The sequence below is a fragment of the Lissotriton helveticus genome, chromosome 1_1 (genome assembly GCF_964261635.1).
Source record: "Lissotriton helveticus chromosome 1_1, aLisHel1.1, whole genome shotgun sequence".
Lineage (NCBI taxonomy): Eukaryota > Metazoa > Chordata > Amphibia > Caudata > Salamandridae > Lissotriton > Lissotriton helveticus.
The window spans coordinates 1,411,728,044-1,411,751,645 of NC_136057.1; the positions used below are offsets into that span (position 1 = coordinate 1,411,728,044).

Consider the following 23,602-nt stretch of genomic DNA (forward strand, 5'->3'; position numbering starts at 1 on the left):
TATCCAGCACTCTGGTGTGACCCAAGTGCTCCAATTTGCTATCAACCAGAAGCAAAGGCCTAGGCCTTACCTTGGTGCGGCACAGTTTCTGTCAATGGGGTGGTGGGCTCCAGATCCAATGCAGGGTTCCTCTTAGGCATGCTGGTGGCAGGAGCCCGAGCCGTAATCCTGGGATTTTGGGTTGTGCTCCTGGTTGCTGGGGGAGTGGACCGGGGAATCGGCACTCTTGTGGTGACTAAACGAGCAACGGTGGACGTCCGCAAGGCACCGGTGGTGGCAGAGGGGGTGCTGGCCTTGGTAGAGGGGACTGCAGGTGGTACTTTTGAAAGAAGAGAAAAGAAAACGTTAGTTTGTAAGCACGGAATTCGTCTTTGCACCTGGAAATTTAGCAATTCTAAAAGAGCACAGAACATTGAACTACAAAAATGGGTTAAACCCTGCATGGCCCTCGGAGTGAGAGTAAAATATACTTTGTAAATGAGAAAACATCTGACGAGTGGATTTACATGCAATAAGGGGAAAGTAGCCAAACGATCCGACCCCCCCCCCCGCCCCTGCCACCCCCCCCCCCCCCAAAAAACGGGATCTAAATCTGCGAAAGCCAAACCACTAGTAACATGAAAAGTGGTGGTCCACAGCCCTGCATTACTCAAAGGCCCTGGAAACAAAGTCACCAATATCTTCAATATCCAACCCGCTTTGTTCTGCCCGGTCGAGGATCTCTCGACAGGCACAAGGACCACTTTGCCATTAGGCCATGCTCGCAGTCCAGTTTGGGTTTGATAAACAGATGGACCTAGTTTACTACTCCTGAAGCTGAACTAGAAGGGTGGAGACCCCACGAGTCCTCACACTTAGCAGTTTAATACAATAAAGTTAATTTTAACATGAGCCACGCTTACCAGTCACGCAACTCCTCATATCTAGGGCTAGGTGCAGGTCATCGGGGCAGGCGCACGTGTACTTCGCAGACCTGGCAGTGATGCGTGGAGCAGGAAGACAGAGGTACTCGCATCCGCCATTGGGAAGAGCGCTGGTCTCGCACCAGTTCACACCTTTAGACAACGGAAGGAAATGGGGGGAAAAAAAGTGAGCAGGTTACAACAAATTTGGTTTTTCCCACCTCACAAGTGGTGATCTCCCTCCGCAACTTTGCATGCAGGCTATCCACCCTACCACATATTTCAAACTATGTATAGAGCAGGCAAGTAAGGCTAGTGAAAAATATAGTATAGTGACAAAACTTGAAATGTGATCAGTGTGCAAAACATTATACAAGCAATATAATGGCTAGAGGCATCAGTGTCTATGTTGCACAACCCCACTTTTGGACTTCTGCAAAGAAATATTATATACAATGATGAAAGTAAGACCCTAAAAATCAGCTATATAATTTTAGCGCCACTAGTATAATTGAACACCTCAGGAAACAGCTGGCTTGAGGGACTTGCTATGGCAATAGTCCCAACTTTAGAGCGGTCATACGTCAAGTAGACCTGGTCTATAGCCACTGCAGACCTCCGCAATCCACATTGCTATTAAGCCGGATCACCAGCAGCATATTTCCATCACAACGGCAAGCAGTCAATGGATTCCCGTTCTGCAAGGATTCAAGCAGACAACACTGCACAACCGGGTGACAAAACTTTGTAAAGCTTAAAACACGTGAGACTCCAAGGCGAGCGCACAGTCGCTGAAGAGTCTCAAGCCAGGACCTGCATGCGGCCTCTGAAGAACAACTGAGACTTCTTCAAACAATGCTGGCCAAGTAGTTGGGCTGCTTGTTCCTGGTGGAAACCTACACCCCATCTCTGAATAGCTTTTAAGATTCACACTTTTAGGAAAGTTTGTGCTTACGGAATCCTGCTGGCTAAACTTTGGAATTCTCTCGCCCTCCTTGATTCGACCAGAGAACAAACCTCTGACCTTCTGAAGCAAACTGAAAACCTGGCTCTTCGTCTGTTAAAGATGTTCTTAGCATCCCTAGCCTGGTTATGGCTCTTTTTTCAACACTGGCGAGCACCAAAATGCCATTTTTAAAACGGCGTCTGAATACTTTAATTTGTAAAACTAAAAAGTCTCACTAGTTTTAAAACATTAACTTGGGAAAGTTTATGCCTCCAACAATGTGCGATGGGAGAGCTAGAGTGATGCTGAACAAATAATGGTATTTTTGACAATATAAAAAACAAAAATATTACAGGACTGCTGGTTATCATGCCACTTGACGAGGAGACGTTCCTTTATTAGCCAATACATTGTTACTCCATTATTTCACAGTTCATTGATGGATAAATGACTTTTGGACCCTACTTCTAGTTAGACTCGACAGCATAGGAAGTTTTTACGCCTACTAACGGAAGTTGCGAGAAACCTCACAAACTATACCGTTATTGAGGCTAAAATTTGGTCCCATTTTCTGTTACTTGACCAGCTGAACATATAGGAGCCCTGACAAAGTTCCTCCTGGCAAGAATCGGGAACAAAACGTTTTGGCTATATGCCAGTTTTAAAAAGATGTATTGAATAAAAAGAAGTAACTCTGGAACATATCTTGACGTCTGTGTATTGACTCCGCAACGAGTGCACCTTCCATTTCCTCTTGTGAATTTGGCTACTATGGACACCCCTGGACGGCAGGTGTGGGAAGTGACTGTACCACCTGAATTGACTGTACGTACTGACTGGATGTGCTTGACCTTGGTCTGCCGTTTGTTCTTTAATAAATTTTCCCTGTATACGCGGTCCTGCCAAAGGCCTCAGATCTGTAGGGGCGACCGATTGTCTGAAACGACCAGACCACTAGGTGTTTCAGACCAATAACCCTTCAACACTACGGCTCAGTTTTTAACCTTTTCCCTGAGATATCTTTTGTTAAAGATATCTCTTCAAAGACAGGAGACAATTTTACGATCCACTTTCCACATCCTGACACGGTCACCACTCAAGACAGTCGCCCACCTGGTGGTGGACGTTGTCACTTGGAGAACAGGACACTCAAGTGATTAACCAGAGGATGATCCTATCCACAATATCGCACTTCGAGTGATGTCATGCACCTTCGGGTGTAAAGACGTGTTTGAGGGTCTTCAAGACAATATTCTTGGAGATCCTGTTAAATGTATATGGTTCACTCTCTGCTATTTATTAGGGATATTTTAATGGGAAGCTGAGTGAACTTCTGCTTCTTTCTTCCCCCCCCCCTTCTGATTTAGAGTAAGGTGCGGAGACAGTCAAATCTTAGTCTGTACCTGTTGGCTGTTTGAGGTTGTGATACAGAACGATATCCTCCGGAGACATCAGATCCTCAGCGACAGTCACAATATCGCCCCCAGTCAGTCGGTTTGCACTGAAAATGGATTCGTGTTCAATGTCGGTCCAGAATACTTTGTCCTAAAAATATATATTCAGAAAGAATTATAATAAATTTTTTAAAAAGGTAGTCCAGAGATTCTCAACGGCTCAAGCAGACAAAATGTTCAGGACTTGCAAAACACATTTTTACAGATCAACAAACAGTAGCAGAGACGAAGAGCAAATATTGAAACAGTAGAAAAATGCTGAAAATCGCTTTTTTTCTTGGCAAGAGTTCTGAGCAGACCTGAGCGTTACAGCCCTTTGGCCCGGGCGTTCACAAACTTTCATACAAATGGAAAGGAAAAAAAAAAAAGTTTGCAAACACTACACAAGGGGTTAAATCGTTAACATTTTGCGGTATTGTTAAAAGTAAATTTTAGAAGCAAGCCTCTAGGAGGCTAGGCTCCAACAGACTGTAGGATTCAAAAGAGTCTGACAATGGAAATTTTGGAATACCCGAAAAATTATCTATCACTTTATTTGGTCTAAATAAGACTAGAACAGAAAAAGAACAGAAATATTGCACATGGCTATAATCACAGATTTAAAACATACTTGCTTTAAAATAGATGAAGAATATAAATGCATAAACATTAAAAATTCCTCAATACACCAAATAAATTAGGATTAAGGGTTTCCAGTAAATTTACTGGACACAGATAAACCTACATTTTCTTGCGATTAAAACAGAACTACCATACCCAGGAGAAGGCTTGCACGACACTACAACTTTGAGAAAAAAGTGTACCTTTGATAGTGAGGTAGGGGTCACTCCATATGGCGCTACAATTGTCCTATTCTTGCATGATTTTACTCTCACACAAGATATTCGGTATATTAGGAAATTGCATAATGTTAACAGAAAAGGTGGCAGACTAAGAGTTGCGGTGACCTCATTTGTAACGTGGCTACCCTCCACTAATCCTGGGCATGACACCCATGTCACTACTCCTCACTTTCTTCATCTGCGAAAAGGGGAAGTGCATAACAACTGGCCCAACCCTTGGACTTGGTGCTTTGCAACGAAAATGAACACTTTCATTGATGTACCAAACAAGATATCATTTCTCAAAAAATATTCTTTCTGGAGTTAATATTTCCAGTGGCCCTTGTCCATTAGGAATACAACAGATCACCAACGTCACAGCACCCGAAGACAACAGCTGCTAGTTAGCAAAAGACATGATCATTTGTATGTATTCATTTTTAAGGCAAAAAGCATCAGGATCTAGTGAGCAGGTTGCTGAAAATTGAAGGTAACCAGCTTTCAGTTTTTGGGGCTACTCAAATTCTTCGGGTCTAAGAAAAGCTACCCCCGTGGCTACAGTCATTACATGAACTCAAGGAAAAAGGCTTTCTGGCATAGTTCAAGTACTAGAAAAACTCAGGTAGCCAAGGGTAAGAAGCAGCAAGGCAGATCAATGCATAGACAGCATGGAATTAATTAAAGCCATGACATACAAGGATAAACATGCAATTTGAAAACTAACTTAAAACAACATCCATAGGGCGCATGAATAAGTTACCAATAGAACTCTCACCTCGAAAATAGTGACTGCAAATGGGTGTGCCATTTTTTCCTCATCCATAATTACAGTTCTTCTGTTCCCACCATTTGCATCAATACTGGACAGAGAGTGCAGTTTGGAGTCTACCCAGTACACGCGCTGATTGGCCATGTCTGAAGAGAAACAAGGTAAGGGCAAGGTGAGCCACTAAAATTCACATTTTGAAAAATGCAGGGGAAACTATAATTAATGGTTAATTCTAGGCACGTTTACGAAGAAGCCAACTATGCTCCAGGTGTTTATGGGGCCACCAAAGTCATGTGACTTGCATGCATTTCCATCCCTCACTCACCTAAAGAGATGCCGTTGGGCCACTCAATGCCATCTTGCACCAGAGTCATGCGGTCCATTCCGTTCAACCCCCCTTTCTCGATTTTGGCAGGGAAGCCCCAGTCGGTCCAATACATGAATCTAAAAAACACAGAGACCGAAGGTGAGCGAATCTATCAGCAGTCGACCATCATCACTTTAGTCCCACCCTATTAGTGTTCTTCCGGTGCTCTGGCACGACAGACCTGGAGCAGTGTCCAGATGACAAGACAGGGAGCCCACTTTCCACAATATACACATCCTCCCCCATCAGGCCATATCAGGCCCACCACACCCTCCCAAACAGGTCATATGCCCATCAGGCCCACCACGCCCTCCTTAACAGGCCATTTCAGGCCCACCACACCCTCCCTAACAGGCCATTTTAGGCCCACCACAACGTCCCTAACAGGCAAAATGAAACAACTAAACAAAATGTGTGGAGGGGACCTGAATCCAGTCACCATTATCGTGCATGGAAACATCTCTCCGTTTTAACCACAGGACGGAAGAAGTTGCTCATTGAACAGGGGTCTCTGCCCATGCATCCCCAAAGGGCTCCATCAAACCGTACCCTTCAACGGGGTCCACCACGATGGCCCTGGGCCTGGCCAGCCCCTCCTTCACCAGCGTCCTCCTCTTGGCGCCGTCGGTGTTGGCCACGGAGATGGTTCTGATGTCGGAGTCGGTCCAGTAGATGTTGCCGTGTATCCAGTCCACGGCGATGCCGTCGGGCGCTTTGATTTCATGCTCGATCACAGTGGAATGGTGAGAGAAGTTGTTGGCTTTGTCTAGGAAGGCACTGCGTAGTGGAGGGAACGGGAAGATCAATTAATAAAAAAAACAAATTACATTTTTCCTCCCCTGACTAAAGCAGATAATGACGGAGTTACATTAAGCCTAAACACAAAAGCATTATAAGTGACATCTTGTTTGGGAGAGGTGGCACTTCCGGTTCGCGGTCCAATCAAAACTCACCTGTATATCTTTTTCTGCGACAGGTCCGACCAGTAGATCTTATTGCTGACGATCTCCATGTCGAGAGCCACAACGTTTTTCAGCCGAGGGATCAGACTGGTGTACTCGCTGCGGTCCAAAGTCATCTTCCGCACCTCGTGTCGGTTAGTAAAAAAGAGGTAGGCCACGGTACCTGGAGGAGCAAGAAACGTGCCATGGACATGTCAAACTTGCACCTCGGGTTGTTAACAGAAAAAATCGCACTCAAGCAAAATACAGCAAACCCTGCGGTTCCTGAAGTCCAGCTGCCTTCTGCGCGTCTTCCAACTAAAGCCAAAACTAATTTACTGGGATTCTGTACACGGGACGGTAGTTGGGAGGAGCTCTCTCTCAAATACCGGAATGGGGCAATGAGAAATAGATTATTATTATTATTTTTTTTTAAACGTCTGCGATGTGGAATACTTTTGGCCAAATTAATTAGGCAAATTTTCAGTCTCCGAAACACGCGAGTGCTGGCTGTACTTTTTGATTCAAGGTATTCATAAAGAGGGTTTTTTTATTAGTACCCTGAAAGTTTAATTTGTATCATTTTTTAGATTAAAGAAAGATTAAAAGGAAATAAGCCAAGATAGAGTGACTTTCACCGTATAGCTCCTTCTGTTGGATTTGACATTTCACTACTTTGGCACCCTAACACACAGGCGGTTTTGGACTCCGAACAAAGTTTTAAGTTGCCCACCACATCTGGAAGCTGCTAGCCAATGGAATACAAATGCACGTGCCCAAAAAGGCATCTATGTGACAACAAGCTGGAAAGCAACCCAAAAGGCTCAGCTTCTCTTTCACATCACGCAGGACTAGGAAAACATAGAATGCAAGGGGCACAGCTGAGGGATATGGGGGAGCAAAAGCAACCAAGCGCAATAGAAGCCATCTGCTACTCACCAATAGCCTTGCAGGTTTTGGACACCGGGTCGATCTGGTAACCCTCGTTGCAGCCACACTTGTAACTTCCCTCCAGGTTGATGCATATTTGGCTGCAGGTGTCGGGATTTTGACACTCATCTATGTCTGAAGAGGAGTAGAGGGAGGGGAAAAAAACACAAGAGAAGTTAAAAAAAAAAAAGGCAAGAGGGAATTATATGAACCAATAAAACATTTAGGACACAATTTCACAAGCAAACTGCCCATCATTAATGAGAACATTTATAGATTAAGAAAACAGAAATTCTACCTCTCCCTTAAACCCTCCCCACTCCCAGATAGGGCAGATGAGGGGAGTCGTCCACTGAGATGATCCATTCAGAATTACGATCCAGAAAAATTCCACATGCCCAAATACAGTACAAACATAAATTAGGAAATATTTAAATGAGTTGTACAAATAATTTAAAAGCAAAAAAAAGCCTCTGGTATGAAATGTTCACTTCCTCTAGGGAGAGATGCGTACTAGCAAGTTTATGTTTTGCAGCTGTGTGAAAGCCTGTTTTATAAAACATTTTGAAGTCAGTAGGGCCAGATTAGGATGTTGTTGATACATGTGGGGCAATGGTTGTAGCGCCATTAGTGTTAACAGAACCAATTTCTGCAAAAATGTAGAGCCTGCTCAGTAAAAATTGTGGCATAACCAGAGCAGCACTACAAAAGCTGGTCGTTTCGATGTCCACACTGCGGCACCAAAAATGGTATTTATGGCACACCCCTTGGCAACTACTGTAAATTTGTAATATTGTGGAGTGGAACATACCCAGCACCTAGTTACCGTCACTTTTTCTATTCTGTGTCAAAGTTTATAATGTGGGTGCAGTTTGGGCAGAAGATTGCATCTTGGAGAATTTACCTTCACAGCGCTTGCCGTCGAGAAGGCGAAAGCCAGGGGGGCACATGCACTCGTAGCCGATCTTTAGGTCCTTGCAGATGTGCGAGCAGCCGCCATTTCCTCCCAAGCATTCGTTCTCACCTGCAAAGTATAGAGTGTTTCATTAGCACACTTACACACAATTACCAACGCTATGAATGCAAAGCATGTCCAGATTCGGACTCGAGGGGAGGCGCACTGGGCATTTACAGCAACAGGAGGAGTAAAGACACTCAAACATAGCCAATGACCTGCCCTGCCTACGAAATGGACAGTCTTCAGGGAAAAAGAAGAAATAATGGATCTTCTTCCGGGTAGAAAATCTCTGGCGAGTGAATGCATTCTCAATTTTCAGAAGGACAGCAGTCAAGGCTTTTAAGCCAACTCCCAAAATGGAATGACCATCCAGTGCAGGATAGTTAAAGTGCGATGGTCAAATGGGGTGCCAATCCAGAGGATCTCAATACAAGATTCCCAAGCATTGGAGAGCAAATGTACGCTTTAAACCTTCAAAACCTACATACCAGACAGCTAGAGTGTCTTGGCCTACAAGAGCTAGACATCACTCCGTAATGCACAATGACCAATCTTGATAGACTCAATGGTACACGAGCCAGGAGGTGACCAAAAGGCAGTTGCTCAAATGCTGAGTCCATCATCCCCTTTGGTATCGCTTTGTTCGCCCCAATTTGGCAGGGCATGCCCAGACGTGGGTCCCTTGGCTCACTTTGCCACTGGATTCAAGATAGCCTGGCTGATGAGGGTTATGAACCCGAAACCGGTCCCAGGATGCTGGTTTCCGGTCCAGACATGGCTTGGCAGTTCGGGCTGGACTGTTCCCATGAGGCACAGGGTCAGACTGATTTGCATATGGCCATGTCTGAACTGGGGTGGTGGAGTGAGCTAAAGAATGAAGCATTAAACCCAGATCAGTTGACTGGGGGTGAGTGTTTGATTTGCTCAAACGCTCCGTCCATCATTATCTTTGGTATCGCAAAAGGTAGTTTAGTCACTATATACCGCGGTAGAATTGGAACCAGCTGCCAAGAGGGGAATGTATATTGACGTTTGTTATCAATCCACATCATCCAGGCCCTGGTCTGAAAACCCAACAGGAAACTGTAATCCACCCTATGCTTCTGCACATACTCCTCCCCCTTTGCATATCCCAACACCAATCACTCCACGCAAGCAGGTCTCTGTAGCATCAGTTGACTGCCAGATGTCTCTTACCACACTCCTTCAGCGGTTCATCTGACCAGTCGCGACAGTCTTTGTATTTGTTGCAGACTTGGTCCATGGAGATGCACTCCCCGCTGCGGCACTTGAACTTGTCTGCCCCCTCGCACTTGGTGACTTGAGAGAGAATGAGAAGTTCATGATGAATAAAGTGTTGACTGGCAAGAATATTTATAATCTGAGCCCCATTGCCTGCTTAAAGCCTTTGAAGGGCACTCAGCGAAGAGTTGTTGCCTACAGCAGCATGAATGGAAGGAACCAGAAAGGTTTTTGGTAGGATCGTGCTTTTGAAAGGTCTAAGTAATGTGGTCACATATCAGGCAGTGCCCAATAGTCAACCGCCAACCACTTCCTGCCATTCAAAGTCAGTCTAACCCGACACAGACTGCTCTGCCCCAGGTCTTTAGGCCTTTCAGAACCACACATATAAAAGTCACTACATCACACGCACATTCCTACTCAAAGTTAATAAACAAGGTTGAACTTTCAGTGCTTGGAGTGAGTGAGTCTCAAAAAACGCTGCAGCAATCCACTCAGAGATGTATTTACATACATTATTTTTTATAGTAAAGCCTGTCTATTGGATACACCTCATACCCTCACAAGACAGTTATTGCACCACAAAAGCAAATAACCTTATTCTTTATAGGTAAAGGGGATATACCTCCGAAAACATCAACGATTCTACATTAATTTCCCACTGCTGAGCTTAAAGCCACTTAATAGTAACATTAATAATAAAGACCTCATTGAGTATTTACCCAAAGATAAGCAATTTATCTTCACTTTTTTAAGTGCCAAGCTCAATAAATGCACTTGGTGGGTGAAAAATGTGATTTACTTTGTTGATTTTATTCCACTTAAATTGACAGACACTACTTCTTTAACTAAACCCCACAATCGCACTAATGATCAGCAGCAAACATCTTCATATCAATTTAAATAATGATATTTTCGAAATGACTGATTTAAAGTCCTGTTTTAATCTTAACTAATTTAAATTATTTAGGCAAAAAGCAGAATTTTGGCCCAGGTCAGGCCCAGTACATATTTGGCGAGAATAGTCAATGCACTTTTACTGCTCGTTCTTAAAACACAGCGTCAGCAATCAGCGACGCCGACCCTCGAGATCAGAGTTTACTCTAGTATGTCACTTGTGGAACAGACATGCCTCGGAGACTTTGCTATTAAAACACACTGCCAGACACACGGAAAGACAGACAGGGAGAGCTGGCAGCAGGCTAAACTATTTGCTGATCCACTTCTCCCTAGAACTCGTCCAGCTCAGTTGACTCTCCTCTTGGGAAGCTAGCCAACTCACTCACCGTGCGATTTCAAGGGAGAAAACTGCATATAACCAAGGACTTTCCACCATCAGGAAAGGCTAAGGGCCTAATTTAGAGTTTGGTGGACAGGTGCTCCATCACAAACGTGCAAATCTGATTACAAGTGAATCAGCATATTGTGCACCTTTAATCAGGAGAATGGAATATCCATCATGATGCAGTATCCGTCCACACATTCTACAACAATCCCTAGGTTTGTATATTTTAAAACTTCCATTTACCTTTTCGTAACCGTTAGCTTAAAAATGTAGTGACTACATAACTTTTTAAGCAGAGGCAGGAAAAGCCAATAGATCGTTTTTTCAGCAAGTTTTCATGACTAGGAAAAAGCAGTGATGCGTTAGTTAAAGCAGTGATGCGTTAGTTAAAAAGGTAATGAGGAATTTTATATATTTTTTAGCAAGTTCAAGATTTCAATAGAGGTTTTAAGAAACCTTCAACTTTTTTTAAAAACGTGTTGGTTACCAATTTAAAGTAGCTTGATTCATTAAAAAATGTTTTTTACCACTTTAAAAAGTAAGCACTTCTTTAGTTCTAAGTGCACTTGTCTCATATTTCACAAGGCAAAAAAGGCACTTGCATGGGTCAGTGTTCTAGATAATTTCGATTTTCCTGCTGAGGCGATAATGACCATATAGTTGGGACTTTTATTGTTTTAAACCTGGCTGGGCATTTAATCTACGCCCATCTGACACTACTGAAAAAGCACCCATTCCAGGACACCTCCTACATCAAACACAAGGAAACTGTAAACCCAAGGAAAAAAAAGGTTTGACCATGACTGCCTCCTTGGTAGTATCATACATGGAACAGTTGTACGCAACATACACATGAATGTGCTACGCAATTGGAGCCAATGTGGCCATTAGTTGGCACACAGTACTACACAAGAAGACAAATAAATACACTGGAGGCTGAACAATATTGGGACACAGCACTGGAGATCACATTGACTTGAGCCCATTTGTCGAGGTCCAGTTAGCTTACCATTTGCACAGCCAATCTCGTCACTGGAGTCCTTGCAATCATGCTCCTTGTCACACTGCCTGCTGCCGTGGATGCAGGCACCATCAGTGCACTGAAACTCATCGGGCCTGCAGGTCGCCTTCACTATATTAAGAAAAAAGTAATTCCACCTATTAAAATGATTGCTTTAATAATAATTAATTTTATCGTGCTTCACGCCACACTTGCGCCATTTCGAAGCACTTTCAATAACCGGCGTTACTACTGCATTCAAAAGCCAATTCACCCTAAAGTCAGCAAACATGCAGTATCCAAGCAATGATTCAAATGTGTAGCTTGGCAGCCTGTTTTCTCCAATTTCTTGACACAAATGCATCTTGTACTACATAAAAAAGGTAGCTAGAGTTGCAGACACAAAATATACAAGATAAAAGTGGCTAGGTGCCAGTGTGGACTCCATCTTGTTTGGGCTGTGCTCACACACACATTGAGTTTGCAGCAATGAGTGGAAGGACGTCCCTGACGAGGCAGCCTATCTCCTGAAAGCCAGATATCTTCCAGGATAATCATTGACATTCAAGCCTTTTGGATGGCAAACCCTATACACTGCTTGCCATACATTTAAGCTGGTACTTGGTATACAGCGTTGATTCACTCCCACATTCCCATGAATTGTCAAGCAATTACGACATGTAATCTTTGGTCTTCTTTCAAAGGTCTGGCCCAATAGCCCGGATGAGATTAAACCTAATTTTCCAAGAAACAAATTCCACTTTCGAGCGGCCTGAAAGCCATATCCTGGAGACTTACCACAATTTTCTTCGTCCGAGTGATCCTTGCAGTCAAAGCCCCCATCGCAATACCAGGTCATGTGGATGCACTCGCCGCTGCCGCAGTGGAACTCTAGTGGCGAGCACGGCTTCACCTCACGGGCCGCCGGAGTCTCGCCACAGTGTTCTGGCGACTCGTCAGAACCGTCATCGCAGTCATCGTCACCGTCGCAGGCCCACAGTTTAGGGATGCAGGAGCTGCTTTTCTGGCACTGGAAGTAGGCAGGACCACAGGTGGGCGGGGGACAGCCTTCCTCATCACTGCCATCATCACAGTCATGGTCCTCGTCACACAAAAACTGCACTGAAATGCACTTCCCACTGCGGCACTGGAACTGGTCATCGGCACACGCCTTTGGTGCTGGTCAAGGGGGGAGAAAAAAAAGGTGCCATAAACACGCAGTAAGAGCAGAACAAAACTGCTTTGTTTCTATAGACACTAAGTCACCCCCATCCCACACCAAAAGGATGGACTAAATATGCAAAGAGGGGATCATATAGTGCTCGCTTGTCCAGCGAATGACTAAAGGTCTGATGTATCAAAAGGATTTCCCCATTCTGGGTCTATGGGAAAATGTGTTAGTACTAAAACCTCATTGCCCCTCTTTCATTCTTACTCTGGCAGAGAAACAGCTGCTGCATGTGACAATTGCACCCTAAGCAGGTCTTGCTTTAGGAGAAAAGCGACAAAGGCATGTACCTATAGGATAATTAAAGGAGGCAAGGATAAGATCAGAGGGCCTAAATAGCAGTTTTGACAGGGCCATTTTTAGAATTTTAAGGATGACAATAGTTTTCAAAATGGGAATCTTAATACTGCAAGAACAAAGTCAGACCTGGAAACAGTGTGCAGTGCTGCAGAAAGCAGATCCATTGCCTATGGTCTTATGCCTATGCGCCATGGTCGGCAACAAATACCAAACATTGTCTGCACTCATTCATTACTCTCTCTTTCCAAGCACTTAATTTTGGAGTAACCGGCTTGCACAAACCAAAGAGTGGGGGGAAAAACCAAAAACACTAGGGATTTTCAGACCAATACTTACAGCAGTTCTCTTCATCGAAGCCATTTTCACAATCCGCCTGAGAGTCACATTTCCAGGACATGGGGATGCAACGGTTAATTCGCCCTCCACAGCTGAACTCCTCCGGCCTGCAGGTGACAGATCCTGTAGAAAAAGCAGAGAGAAGTGGTGAGCACACATTGTTTCTCTAAAAACCCATCACTTTAAAAAAAATTGGGACTACTCAAAATTGCAACATAGTGCATGGTAACACAAGGTGTCCATTTCACAGTTCATTGTAACCCAGACCAATGTTTAACCCCCGTCTCTCTAGTACCAGCTTATGGACTTCAAACAGACTTAACATACTCCTGTGGTGAAGCTCAAACCAGATAAGAGGACACAAATTACAGGGACCTGCTCCTCCTCCCAATCAAAAATCTGTGTGTTCTATACCAAAGGGGACATTAAAAACCTAATACACACTCCTTCAAAAAAAAAAAAATCCAATTTAGAGATGCACCCAGTGGGAATTATGGAAACAGGAGACCAACAGAGTCCGTGGTCTTGGCATGACACAGCCTGCTGGCTCTAGGCCAGCCTTAGTAGGATTTTCCATACTATTTAATTCACGCCCTGCCCGTGCACATAGTCAGGAAGCCATTGGTAAGGCATGACCTGTCGACTTTTCACTTGAGAAGTCAATGAAGAAGAATGTTTTTTTTCCAAAGTGTATTTTTTCAAACCAGTTTAAAAGTAACACTGTGAATCTGTGGATGGTGTTACTTCCATCAGCATTTTACTTCATGTATGTAGGCCAAGTGCCATTTGGCCAAACTAAGTGGAATTAAGAAGCCAAATTGTCCATGTTCCTCAAGGAGATTAAACAAAGCCTGATATTACAGCACAGAGCTTGCAAATGCAGCCTTGAGGCAAACATGAAGACCATATGGCAGTCAAGGGCTAGCAGTACTCACGGCAGGTCTCCTGCGATTCGTCGGAACCATCCTTGCACTCCGCGCTGCCATCACAGATCCACTTATATGGGATGCACTTTCCATCACCACAACGGAACTCACTTCGGCCACACTCTGCAACACCTACGTGATGGGGGAAGACAGATACAAAGTTCAGATTGATGGACGGCAGTAACCTTTGGCCTCATCAATACACATTCCCCAAAAGCATAACGGTCTAGTTAAAATCTTGCTACACCAGAGAGCTCATGGCATGAGCCGCGGAGCAAGCAGCGGTTATACCATTGTTTTTTGGCTCAAGGACGTCAAAATTACAAGTGCCACACTGTAAAGAAAAAAAATGTCTGATGAGATGAACCCAACTGACATGGGAGAGCTTGTGATGTACAAACTCTGATCTACTCACACCCGACATTGAAGAGCTTGAGATCTCTTGAGCAGAACAGCTACTTGCACTTGAAAAGGCAAGCGTAGGATCTCTGGCCTGGATACTGCACTCACCTCAGACATGGGAGATCTAGAGATCTCTCTCTCTCTCTCTCGAGTACGAGATCTCTAGAGGTGGTGCGGTGCTCGCATGACATGGTAGAGTGAGATCTGTGGACAGGGTGATCTTCTGAAACCTGACATAGGGCAGCTTAAGATTGCCTGACTGGAACAGGTACACTATCGCTCTGAACATGAATTACAAGTGCAATTTAGAAAACCATTAGTCAAAGTGCTTCGGTTGTTAATATGCTACCAAGCAAAAGGAGCAGACCCAAAGCAGCAGCACATTAAAAATTAAAAAAATAACACAAATTAACGATTCAAAACTGTGGGCTTTCTGATACAATCTGTGAAATGGTAGTGGTCATAAAGTGCTGCGATTCTACAGTAAGGCATGACTAATTGCAGATCAAGGCATTAGCTCAAACTAAACTTTCAAATCTTTTTTTACTAGCCTCATCTGCACATCAGATTGTAAACCTTCTGAATCAGGCACTGTACCCAACTACGCCTGCATTTATGCAGCCCCCTCTCTGGTTCTGAAATTTGTAAAAAGATCAGCGCTGTGATGCTCCTCACACATTGCTCCGCCTACCAGAAGAACCCTGTCCATTTACATCATACAAATTAAATGAAAACATCACAAAGTGTTCCACACCCTTCTTGAGGGCATTTAACATTAATGGGCTGATGCCGTACAGGCCAATGAAGCGTAGAGTTGGGTGTGGTTCGTAGAGTTGGGTGTGGTTCGTGTGCTGTTCTGTACAAGTCGGGGTGGGTCGGCTTTGCAGGAATAAGATAAGAAATGTAGAACCACATATTCAAGAAGATAAATAGCTCAGCATAACTCCGCAAAGCTCATCTGAAGGCGGCCTCAGTTTTCTTAATCCCGATCCAACTATAGGAATCCACTTATTTCGACATTTCTACTGTAAGAATACCACTATTGGTTCCTCTTAGCCTCCTATAAGGTTGGTCTTTGGAACATACAAGCATCAGCGATCAAATTAGATAAAATAGTACTACTACAAAAAAAAGAACAATCACCCCAGGAGGCCTCAGCAGCAGAGACCATGAGTTGCTTCTTAAAGTACATAAAGGAAGGTAACACCCAAAACTCAGAATACTACCAAAAGCATGCTCTTCCAGCAAGTCTACTTGAAAACCCCTCAGCAAGGCATCCAAGCAAAGCAATGTCAATCTCGACACGGACAACATTCCACCCATGACAGTACAGGCTCTGCAAGGTTTCTTTAGGGACAATCTAACTCAGCTAGGGGCAGTCTAAACAATCGTGAACTTAGATTTTATGAATAGACCATCTAACAAAGGATGCAAATCATGAAGTGGTTAGCTGAGTATCTACAAACAATACTGGGAGCTGTAACATGCAAGACATATAAAAATCTGATAATGTTGTGCTGCTGTTTTAAGGATTCAAGCATTTTCTTCTTGGGCAGTCATTTCTCATCTTCAGAAGGAGTCTGCACTGTGCAAACGTGGCAAAACTAACCACACTGCTGCTTAAGAAGTGACACTTTTCACCTTCTTGGGGAAATAAGCAACCAGTGGCACACCCAGTGAAGCTGAGTCACCACCTTGAAAGCCCGAGTTCACCATGTTCACAAAAGTGGAGCAACTTCTCCTTGGGCAAAGAGAGCCCCGCCCATTGGCAAACCTTCAGCAAGGGCAAACCCATGCAGCTTCACCAGATCCAAATTTGCCTTGGGCTTTGCTGTGCTAGAATATGGGAGGAAAGGAGGAGGAATTTGGATCACACCACAGGCCTTACTACCAATCAGCAGGCAACTATGGGGAGGTGGTTTAGGCTCAGTGCTGCCACAGGGAGGCTTGTGACTAGAATCTAACACTGAATAGCAGGCACTAGCTTTGGAAAAAGAATATACACAATGGACAGCTAGGAAAAGAATGTAATTATTTGCAAACTAGTTTGACTACATTTTTTGCCAGTTCTATTTTTTTTGCTTTAGAAAAGTGTGGGGAAAAGCACAGAAAAAAATGTTCAGGCACTACCAGGTCGCACGAGTGCACGCTGAAGATGTGGTTTAGAAGATAGCTTGCAAGTCACTGTGAGATGGCCTACTTTGGTTAATGTATCATAAGCCTCCACGTGCTCTTTGAAACCAACCTCATCCCCATCACATGAGGGCTGCAGGCAGCCAACAGGGAGGTTGTCGGAATATAAGCTGGAGTGGGTCACAACTTAGGTCACACTCTCATGGTAGCCCCTCACATATACTCACTCAAGAGTAGGAAACCAGGCGGATTCAACCACACAGTAGAGTGAGTGAGAGCGGGCGTGTATATAACACTATAAAGGAGTTAACATAGAAGAGAACATTCTACAGTGAAGGTTCTAGCAGTTTTGATCTACAGGCGGAGTTGGCTTGCCTGCACTAGGTTTGTGCAATCTAGGTTCAAGAGGGTTGGATCTTTGAGATTTTCATAACCACCGGCTATGTAAAAAAATTAAGTTTTCGGTTGCTTGAATGTCAATCTGAGTTTTGTGAACATTCTGTAGACAAGCATGTTTTCTGTCTTCCTGAACCTACATTGGACACTCCTGGTCTACCTGCACAGCTAAAGAAAGGAGACATTCCCTTCACCTATTTCCTAGATTCATTGTGTCTTTAATAAATATCTTTATAAGCATGCACTTTATAAGGACCCACAAGAGGGCAGCACAAATCTATAATCCTAGGATAAAAAAACTAAAAAAAAAAAAAAAGACTCCTATAAAACCCCTTAAACGCAATTAAAATATATATACACTTAAGAATAAAGTAAAATCGAAGGTCCATAATTTACCAGTTGTGGCAATCAAGGATCCTTTAATCTCCCGGGGTGCACAAAATTCCTGCATCCCAAGCAGACATTGATTGTCTTGGTTATGGGGCAAACACATTAGTGAGGGGAAATGTGAAAGTTACATTTTTCGCATTAACTGGGGACTTTCTGGTTATAGGAGGTGTTGTCCCTCTCTATACTTAATCAGTCGGCGGCGACCCTGAATACATACTAATACTGCACTATAGCAAGAGCGAAGTCTTTCAAGGGCATTTTCTAAAAGTCTGTATATCACAAAGGGCAGGTAAAGATGGGGGGAGGGACAGGCAGATAGATGTACACGGTCAGAATATTCCAGTCTTTTTCCATGACTTTTATAAGAAATAATGTTGCAAATTTGGGAAGCCATACCACTACAAAATCCCATGATGCGGTCACAAAAAAAGTCAACCTGAGCCCCAAGTTCAAGTAGATAGTTCATTTGGTGAAACAGCAACAGGGAACAGCAGTCTCACCGCCTAGAGACCCTTTAGCGCAAATACCAGCCAGCCAGTCAAGAGGGTGACCAAATTCCAGCACATTGTTGCCCTGGCACTCCAGTAGGTAAAGAGCAATCCAATACCATTGCACAATGTTTATGCGCCTGACAAGTTAATCAGTACCCAGAATTGAGGCGATGCGTGTCTTGATGGGGGTCAACTGCGCCACCGCACAATCCCAGATCAATAGAGTAGGGTTACTGCCCCAGCAGCTTCGCAGTTAAGGTCCAATAGGTTTGACTTTAATAACAAAGTAACTGCAAATGCAGATTGCCTAACCAGGCCTTGGACTGTCTAGTCCCAGATGACAGCCATGTCCTTAAGACAGTAAGCCAACAACTATGTAGGGCATACGGATGTAGACACAAAAAACTGTTTTATCGCCGCTGCAGATTTCAGTTCTCTGTATATTTCTGCCCATGTTGTAGTTTGGATGACAGTTTCTCAGAAGACCAAAGCTCGTTGGAAGCTAAAGGTCAAGAAAAACAAGGCCTGATATGTACAGAAAGGCTGCATTCAAGAAATATACGGGGATACTTTAAGGAACATGGCCAATGCAAATTGGAAGTCATTTTCCTGGAAAATCTGAGAAGCCACGCTAATTTACGTCATCACAAACTGTTTTCTGAGTGAGTCTGCAACAGGGGTCATATATTCCCTTCATAAGTTTTGCCAGCTAATAGAAATGGTCTTCTGGAATTGAGGGAGACTTGCTCTAGCAGATATTCACTCAGCCATTGCCCAGTCAACTTTGCAAATGAATGTAATGGAAATTCTGAACAGTTATTAACACGTAGTAAATCAACCTCAATCTTTATGCAGCCTGCAGGGAAAGCTGGGTTCCATTTTATGGCGACCTGCATGTCCCATGGTAGTTCAAATATAAACAACTAAAAACGTGAACATAGCGATACACGAATTATCATCAAAATGTCACTTTCCAATAAGTTACTGAAAAACTTTAAGACAAGGGACAGTGCAAATAAACTATTTATTGTGTTTAATATTTCTGTAAGTTTGTGTCAGCCCAAGGTGCTCTCAAGTGGTCCGAGATGTCTGTAATTAAAACAAGCCATTGTAATTAACTGCAGTTAAACTTCATCGCATTGGGTCCCCTCACTTTAGAATCCACACATTATTTTTATTTTATTACTCAGCGGGTTAATGCATCTACCGCAGAGATCAGTCTGCACCAAGAAGATTACAAGGTTATACCCGGGTAAGATAATTCGGGATCTATAGGCGCTGGCTATATAGATCTGCGTGTACCCTGCAGGACACATGAGGGGGTCCCTGCAAGGCACCACTTCCCACCTCTGTCGATGAAATTAATACAAAACATGCATTTGGTCAGGTTCCACAAACGTTATTAAAAAGGCAAGGATGCTTACTGTGTCTCATATATTAAGGCCCGGTTTTGTGTTAGAAGAACAAGCAATCACCCCGTCCACCCTTGAGTGCCATAAAATAAGTATGCAGACTAAATAAACATCGATTGGAAAGTTGATCAACTGGTCTAGTTAAATGATGAGGCATCAGCACAATGATGGAAGGCTACGTAGGCAGTACGTGCATATTATATTCTTTTTGCAGCGTGCACAGAGCTACCACGCCTAACAACTCTGCATACAAGATGTAAAGACGCCATCTTGAGGCGTGTCAGCTTCAAGAGAAGCGCGAGTGTCTTTAGAGTGGAATACTAGGGACAGGGCCGGCGCTAAGCGTGGGCAGCTGCCCAGGGCCTCGCACTCAGCCCACCAGCATTGGGTCAGGCACTGGTGATGTGTCCTGTCGGTTCCCTGGCGATCCATTTCAAAGAAAGGTGTCACCTTTCTTTGAAATGGAGGGGCCCCCCTCCCCGGGCCTCTCAGGGATGGTATCTGGATACATAAGGGAGGGAGACGCTCCCTTCAATTGAAAGGAGACCCATTCACAGACACTGTGGGAGGCCCATTGTCCATCATTTTGGCGCCCCCATAGTTTTAACTTTTAGCCCACAAGCAATTCTCACACCTATCGGACTGAAGGTGTGAGAAATTCTTGTGGCCTCAAAGTTAAAACTGTGTGGGGGGGGGGGGGGAGACAAAATGCTGGACAATAGGCCCCCCACAGTGTCTGTGAATGGTCTCCTTGCAAAGGGCCACTTATCTACATTAGAGGGGCCTCGCACATTTTCTTTTAACCCAGGCCCCAGGGCCTCGCAAATCCTAGAACCGGCCTTGACTGGGGGAATGCACTGTTTAGGTGTAACCAGGTCACAAGGGGTGCCAAACCTGTGACATTTCTTTTTTTTTTTTGTCGTTTTAGCTATAGCACGGTAGGCTGAGGCAGTCTGCTAATTGTTTGCAAGCCTTGAGAGCCAAATCATGCTTTTAGCTTTCCAAGGTCGACAACATGTGGACAACCCAGCAGGGTTTTTATATATTATTGAAGACACCTAAATTAAGAGTGTGTTCTTCCAGGCAGGGGCCTGTCCCGTCCTATCCGTGGCACTGGCCCAACAGGACTCCTTAAACAGAGCATCTCTCTGCAGAATACTTATCACCCAAGGAATACTAATATTACACAATAGGGAGGGTGCTTTCAAGACACAGGTAGGCCTGGCCAGCCCAGGTTTAATATACAAAAGGTGCATTAAGGCCACAACAAGGAAAGGTCAAGAGCACATGAAACGAGGAGATAATTGAGTGGGCAAGACAAGGAAATGTCTCCACACTTCGATATCTCTAGCTGCCCATATCTGGGGGAAGTAGCCCACAGAATCCAGAAATCGTAAGTTAGCCTGGAGCTTATTTGAAGCTGTTCAAGGTATGTATGAGCAGTCCATACCAGGCCAGACATCTCAAGCCAGCTCGTCAGGTGTGAGAAGCTCACACAAAGCGCAGATCTCAGACTGCCCGAGTTGACGCCTGTGTAGCTCCTTCATTCCAGAGGCCTCGAGCATAATGAGTTCACTCGATTTTTCTTTATATTTATAGAATTGAGAAAAAGGCCCAATTAGCAGGGGAGTGCTGCATGTATAAACCCGGATGTGTGCCCTGCATGAAGGATACAAAACGCAAGTAATCTACGTGTCATGAGCAGAGCATGTGACCTAGAAGTAATTATGCGGATTAAGACAGGGAAGATCGCTGGATCTAACCACCTGACGACCAATTCCTCCTTCATCCTTCTGGGCCATATCTCTAGGTCACATGCTCTCTTCATGCTATTTAAACTGCTTTGATGCCACCCAGTACAGAGTTCTCTAGTTGCTCCATGTCAAGTGTGAGCTGCTGCCTCAGTCCAAAAATCTCAAAGGGGTCTCCTATCAGGTGTGAGCAGCGCAGTCACGCCAGAGTTCATGCTTACACATGTCAACTAGAAGTTACTCTCTGCCCCCTCGGGAGGCTAAGGTGTTCTGAAGAGTGTACTCTGCACCTATAACCGTTCTTGAGCCCTCCTCCCTCCCAGCACCTAAGGCATGTATAGCCCTTCAATACCAAGGCCTCATTGCTGCCTTTTGGATTAAAGGATAGAAACAGTAAGGCTCCTTGCGTGTATTCCACAAAAGCATCAAATAAGATGACTTAACAAAATGAATGCCACCTACAGAGGTATCCTGCTAGGGCTGGCTGTTTTTCCTCCTTATGAGGTTGGTAATACATATGGTTGGCAAGTGACTATGTCACGAAGACACAATCTTTTTAGTACTGGGCTTTCATGCATGTGTAAAGAAGCACCGCAGCTCAAGTTAGGTGGTCCTGTTTGCTAAACATGAAATATAGATTAACATTCTTGATACAAACTATTTGCAAGAGTAAAACCTGGGACTGGAAAAGTGTCTCAGCAACATCCAGCTATCTGATTAGCCTGGAAAAGGGCAAATAATTAGTTGGGGGTCGGTGGAGGGGGTGTCAAGGGGTTACAGAAGTTATTTACAGTGTCCGACAACTTAAGAATGTTTAGGCACCTCTCACATTTGAGGGAATTCCCATTTGATCTTCTCTGATTGGTTAGTTGGAAAGTTGACCCCAATTGGCTAAAAAAAGCACTAGGCATTGGATTGCTTGGCCACTAATGCACGACTTGAGCAGAAGATGGAAGATCAAACAAGGAAATGGACGTTGCACTGGAGTTCTGCCACACCCTCGTTCACAGCAGGTTTGCAATCCCCAACAACGCCAAAAAGGAGGTTCATAAGTTTTAGGTTTCAGCCAAAAGTATTAATCTTAAAAGGGGGTGGGGTGCAAGATGGCGGCATTACTTGGACCAAATCGGATAAAATTGCCTGACACTTGCAATGGGTTGGGTGTAACGCTCAGCTCACTGTTCCAAAGAACCCACAGATATTCAGAAATTCTTGCACTTTAAAAGTATTCGTTTTCTATGGACTTCATCTTCCGATCCAAGGGATCACATCTCACTCCAGTAGATCCAAAATACTATTTAACAAGGAGGAGAAAAAAATAATCGCCTGAGAGATATTAGTATCCCCTTGCAAGCATATTCCACATATCTTCAGTACTTCTGCTTCAAACCTCGTTATGTTTAAAAGCCAGGTGCACACCTGCATAAACCTAAAATATGTGTAGCACTCTGCTGCATTTTTGCTAGTATTACATACATTCCTTTTTGACAACAGGTGCATCATTATGGATTCAAAGGGAAGTCTTAAAATAAAAAGGTTAGGTTAAGACATTCCATTCAAACTGCAGAACATATAGGGCGGTGCCTGTGATTCTACAGTAACGAACTAAAAGAGGAACCCGGATGTAACTAGGCCTTCTAGTGGGTCTCGCTCTTGCACGAGGGGAGGCAACTTTCCATTACTATTCTGGGAAATATTTCTGAATGTGCGCGACGTGTATTCTGCAGGCAAGCCCAGTTCAGATAAACCACACTGGATATACTTTTAAAAAGGCCTACCAGGTTTTGTTTAATCCAATAACACACGTGCCCTAGACATGTTGAGACAATGCGTTTATGGAAGAACCATCAAAACTGAAACAGCAGTTTGATAATGAACAACTAAACAAATATGTACTTCGCCACCCCCAAATGTGGCAGGCTAGTGCCCTAAAATAATTAAAAGGAAGAGAAGAATTTTAAAGAGCACTAAGATGGTAAAATAGTAAAGGGTGAAATCGCCCGTCAGATTTCTGAACAAGTGGTAGGTAGTATTTCTCGACGCGCTACTTTGCCAAGTTAGATGCCCTATGTGGAAAGCACGCATGATACATTTTTATAGCCACCGTCAACAGTTTAGTAAAACACTACTCGTTTTCAAAGGTGGATGCTAGCTAACGGTTCCAATTGGGAGAATGGAGGTCACTGGTTAACATAGTATCTTCGCGAAAAGGAACGGCATTC

At 44.0% G+C, this 23,602-nt stretch overlaps 1 protein-coding gene across 1 annotated transcript in view; it reads right to left on the bottom strand.

Moving 5' to 3' along the window:
- Positions 1-23,602, bottom strand: part of LDLR (low density lipoprotein receptor) — a 38,042-nt gene that overhangs the window by 13,099 nt on the left and 1,341 nt on the right. The window contains exons 2-15 of the mRNA XM_078684939.1: positions 14,415-14,537; positions 13,480-13,602; positions 12,414-12,794; positions 11,625-11,747; positions 9,286-9,408; positions 8,035-8,154; positions 7,140-7,265; positions 6,213-6,384; positions 5,809-6,036; positions 5,218-5,336; positions 4,899-5,038; positions 3,252-3,393; positions 903-1,055; positions 71-319 (exon numbers count right to left, since the gene is read on the bottom strand). Coding sequence (XP_078541065.1) covers positions 71-319; positions 903-1,055; positions 3,252-3,393; positions 4,899-5,038; positions 5,218-5,336; positions 5,809-6,036; positions 6,213-6,384; positions 7,140-7,265; positions 8,035-8,154; positions 9,286-9,408; positions 11,625-11,747; positions 12,414-12,794; positions 13,480-13,602; positions 14,415-14,537 — 2,322 coding nt within the window. The remainder of the gene's footprint in view (positions 1-70; positions 320-902; positions 1,056-3,251; positions 3,394-4,898; positions 5,039-5,217; positions 5,337-5,808; positions 6,037-6,212; positions 6,385-7,139; positions 7,266-8,034; positions 8,155-9,285; positions 9,409-11,624; positions 11,748-12,413; positions 12,795-13,479; positions 13,603-14,414; positions 14,538-23,602) is intronic.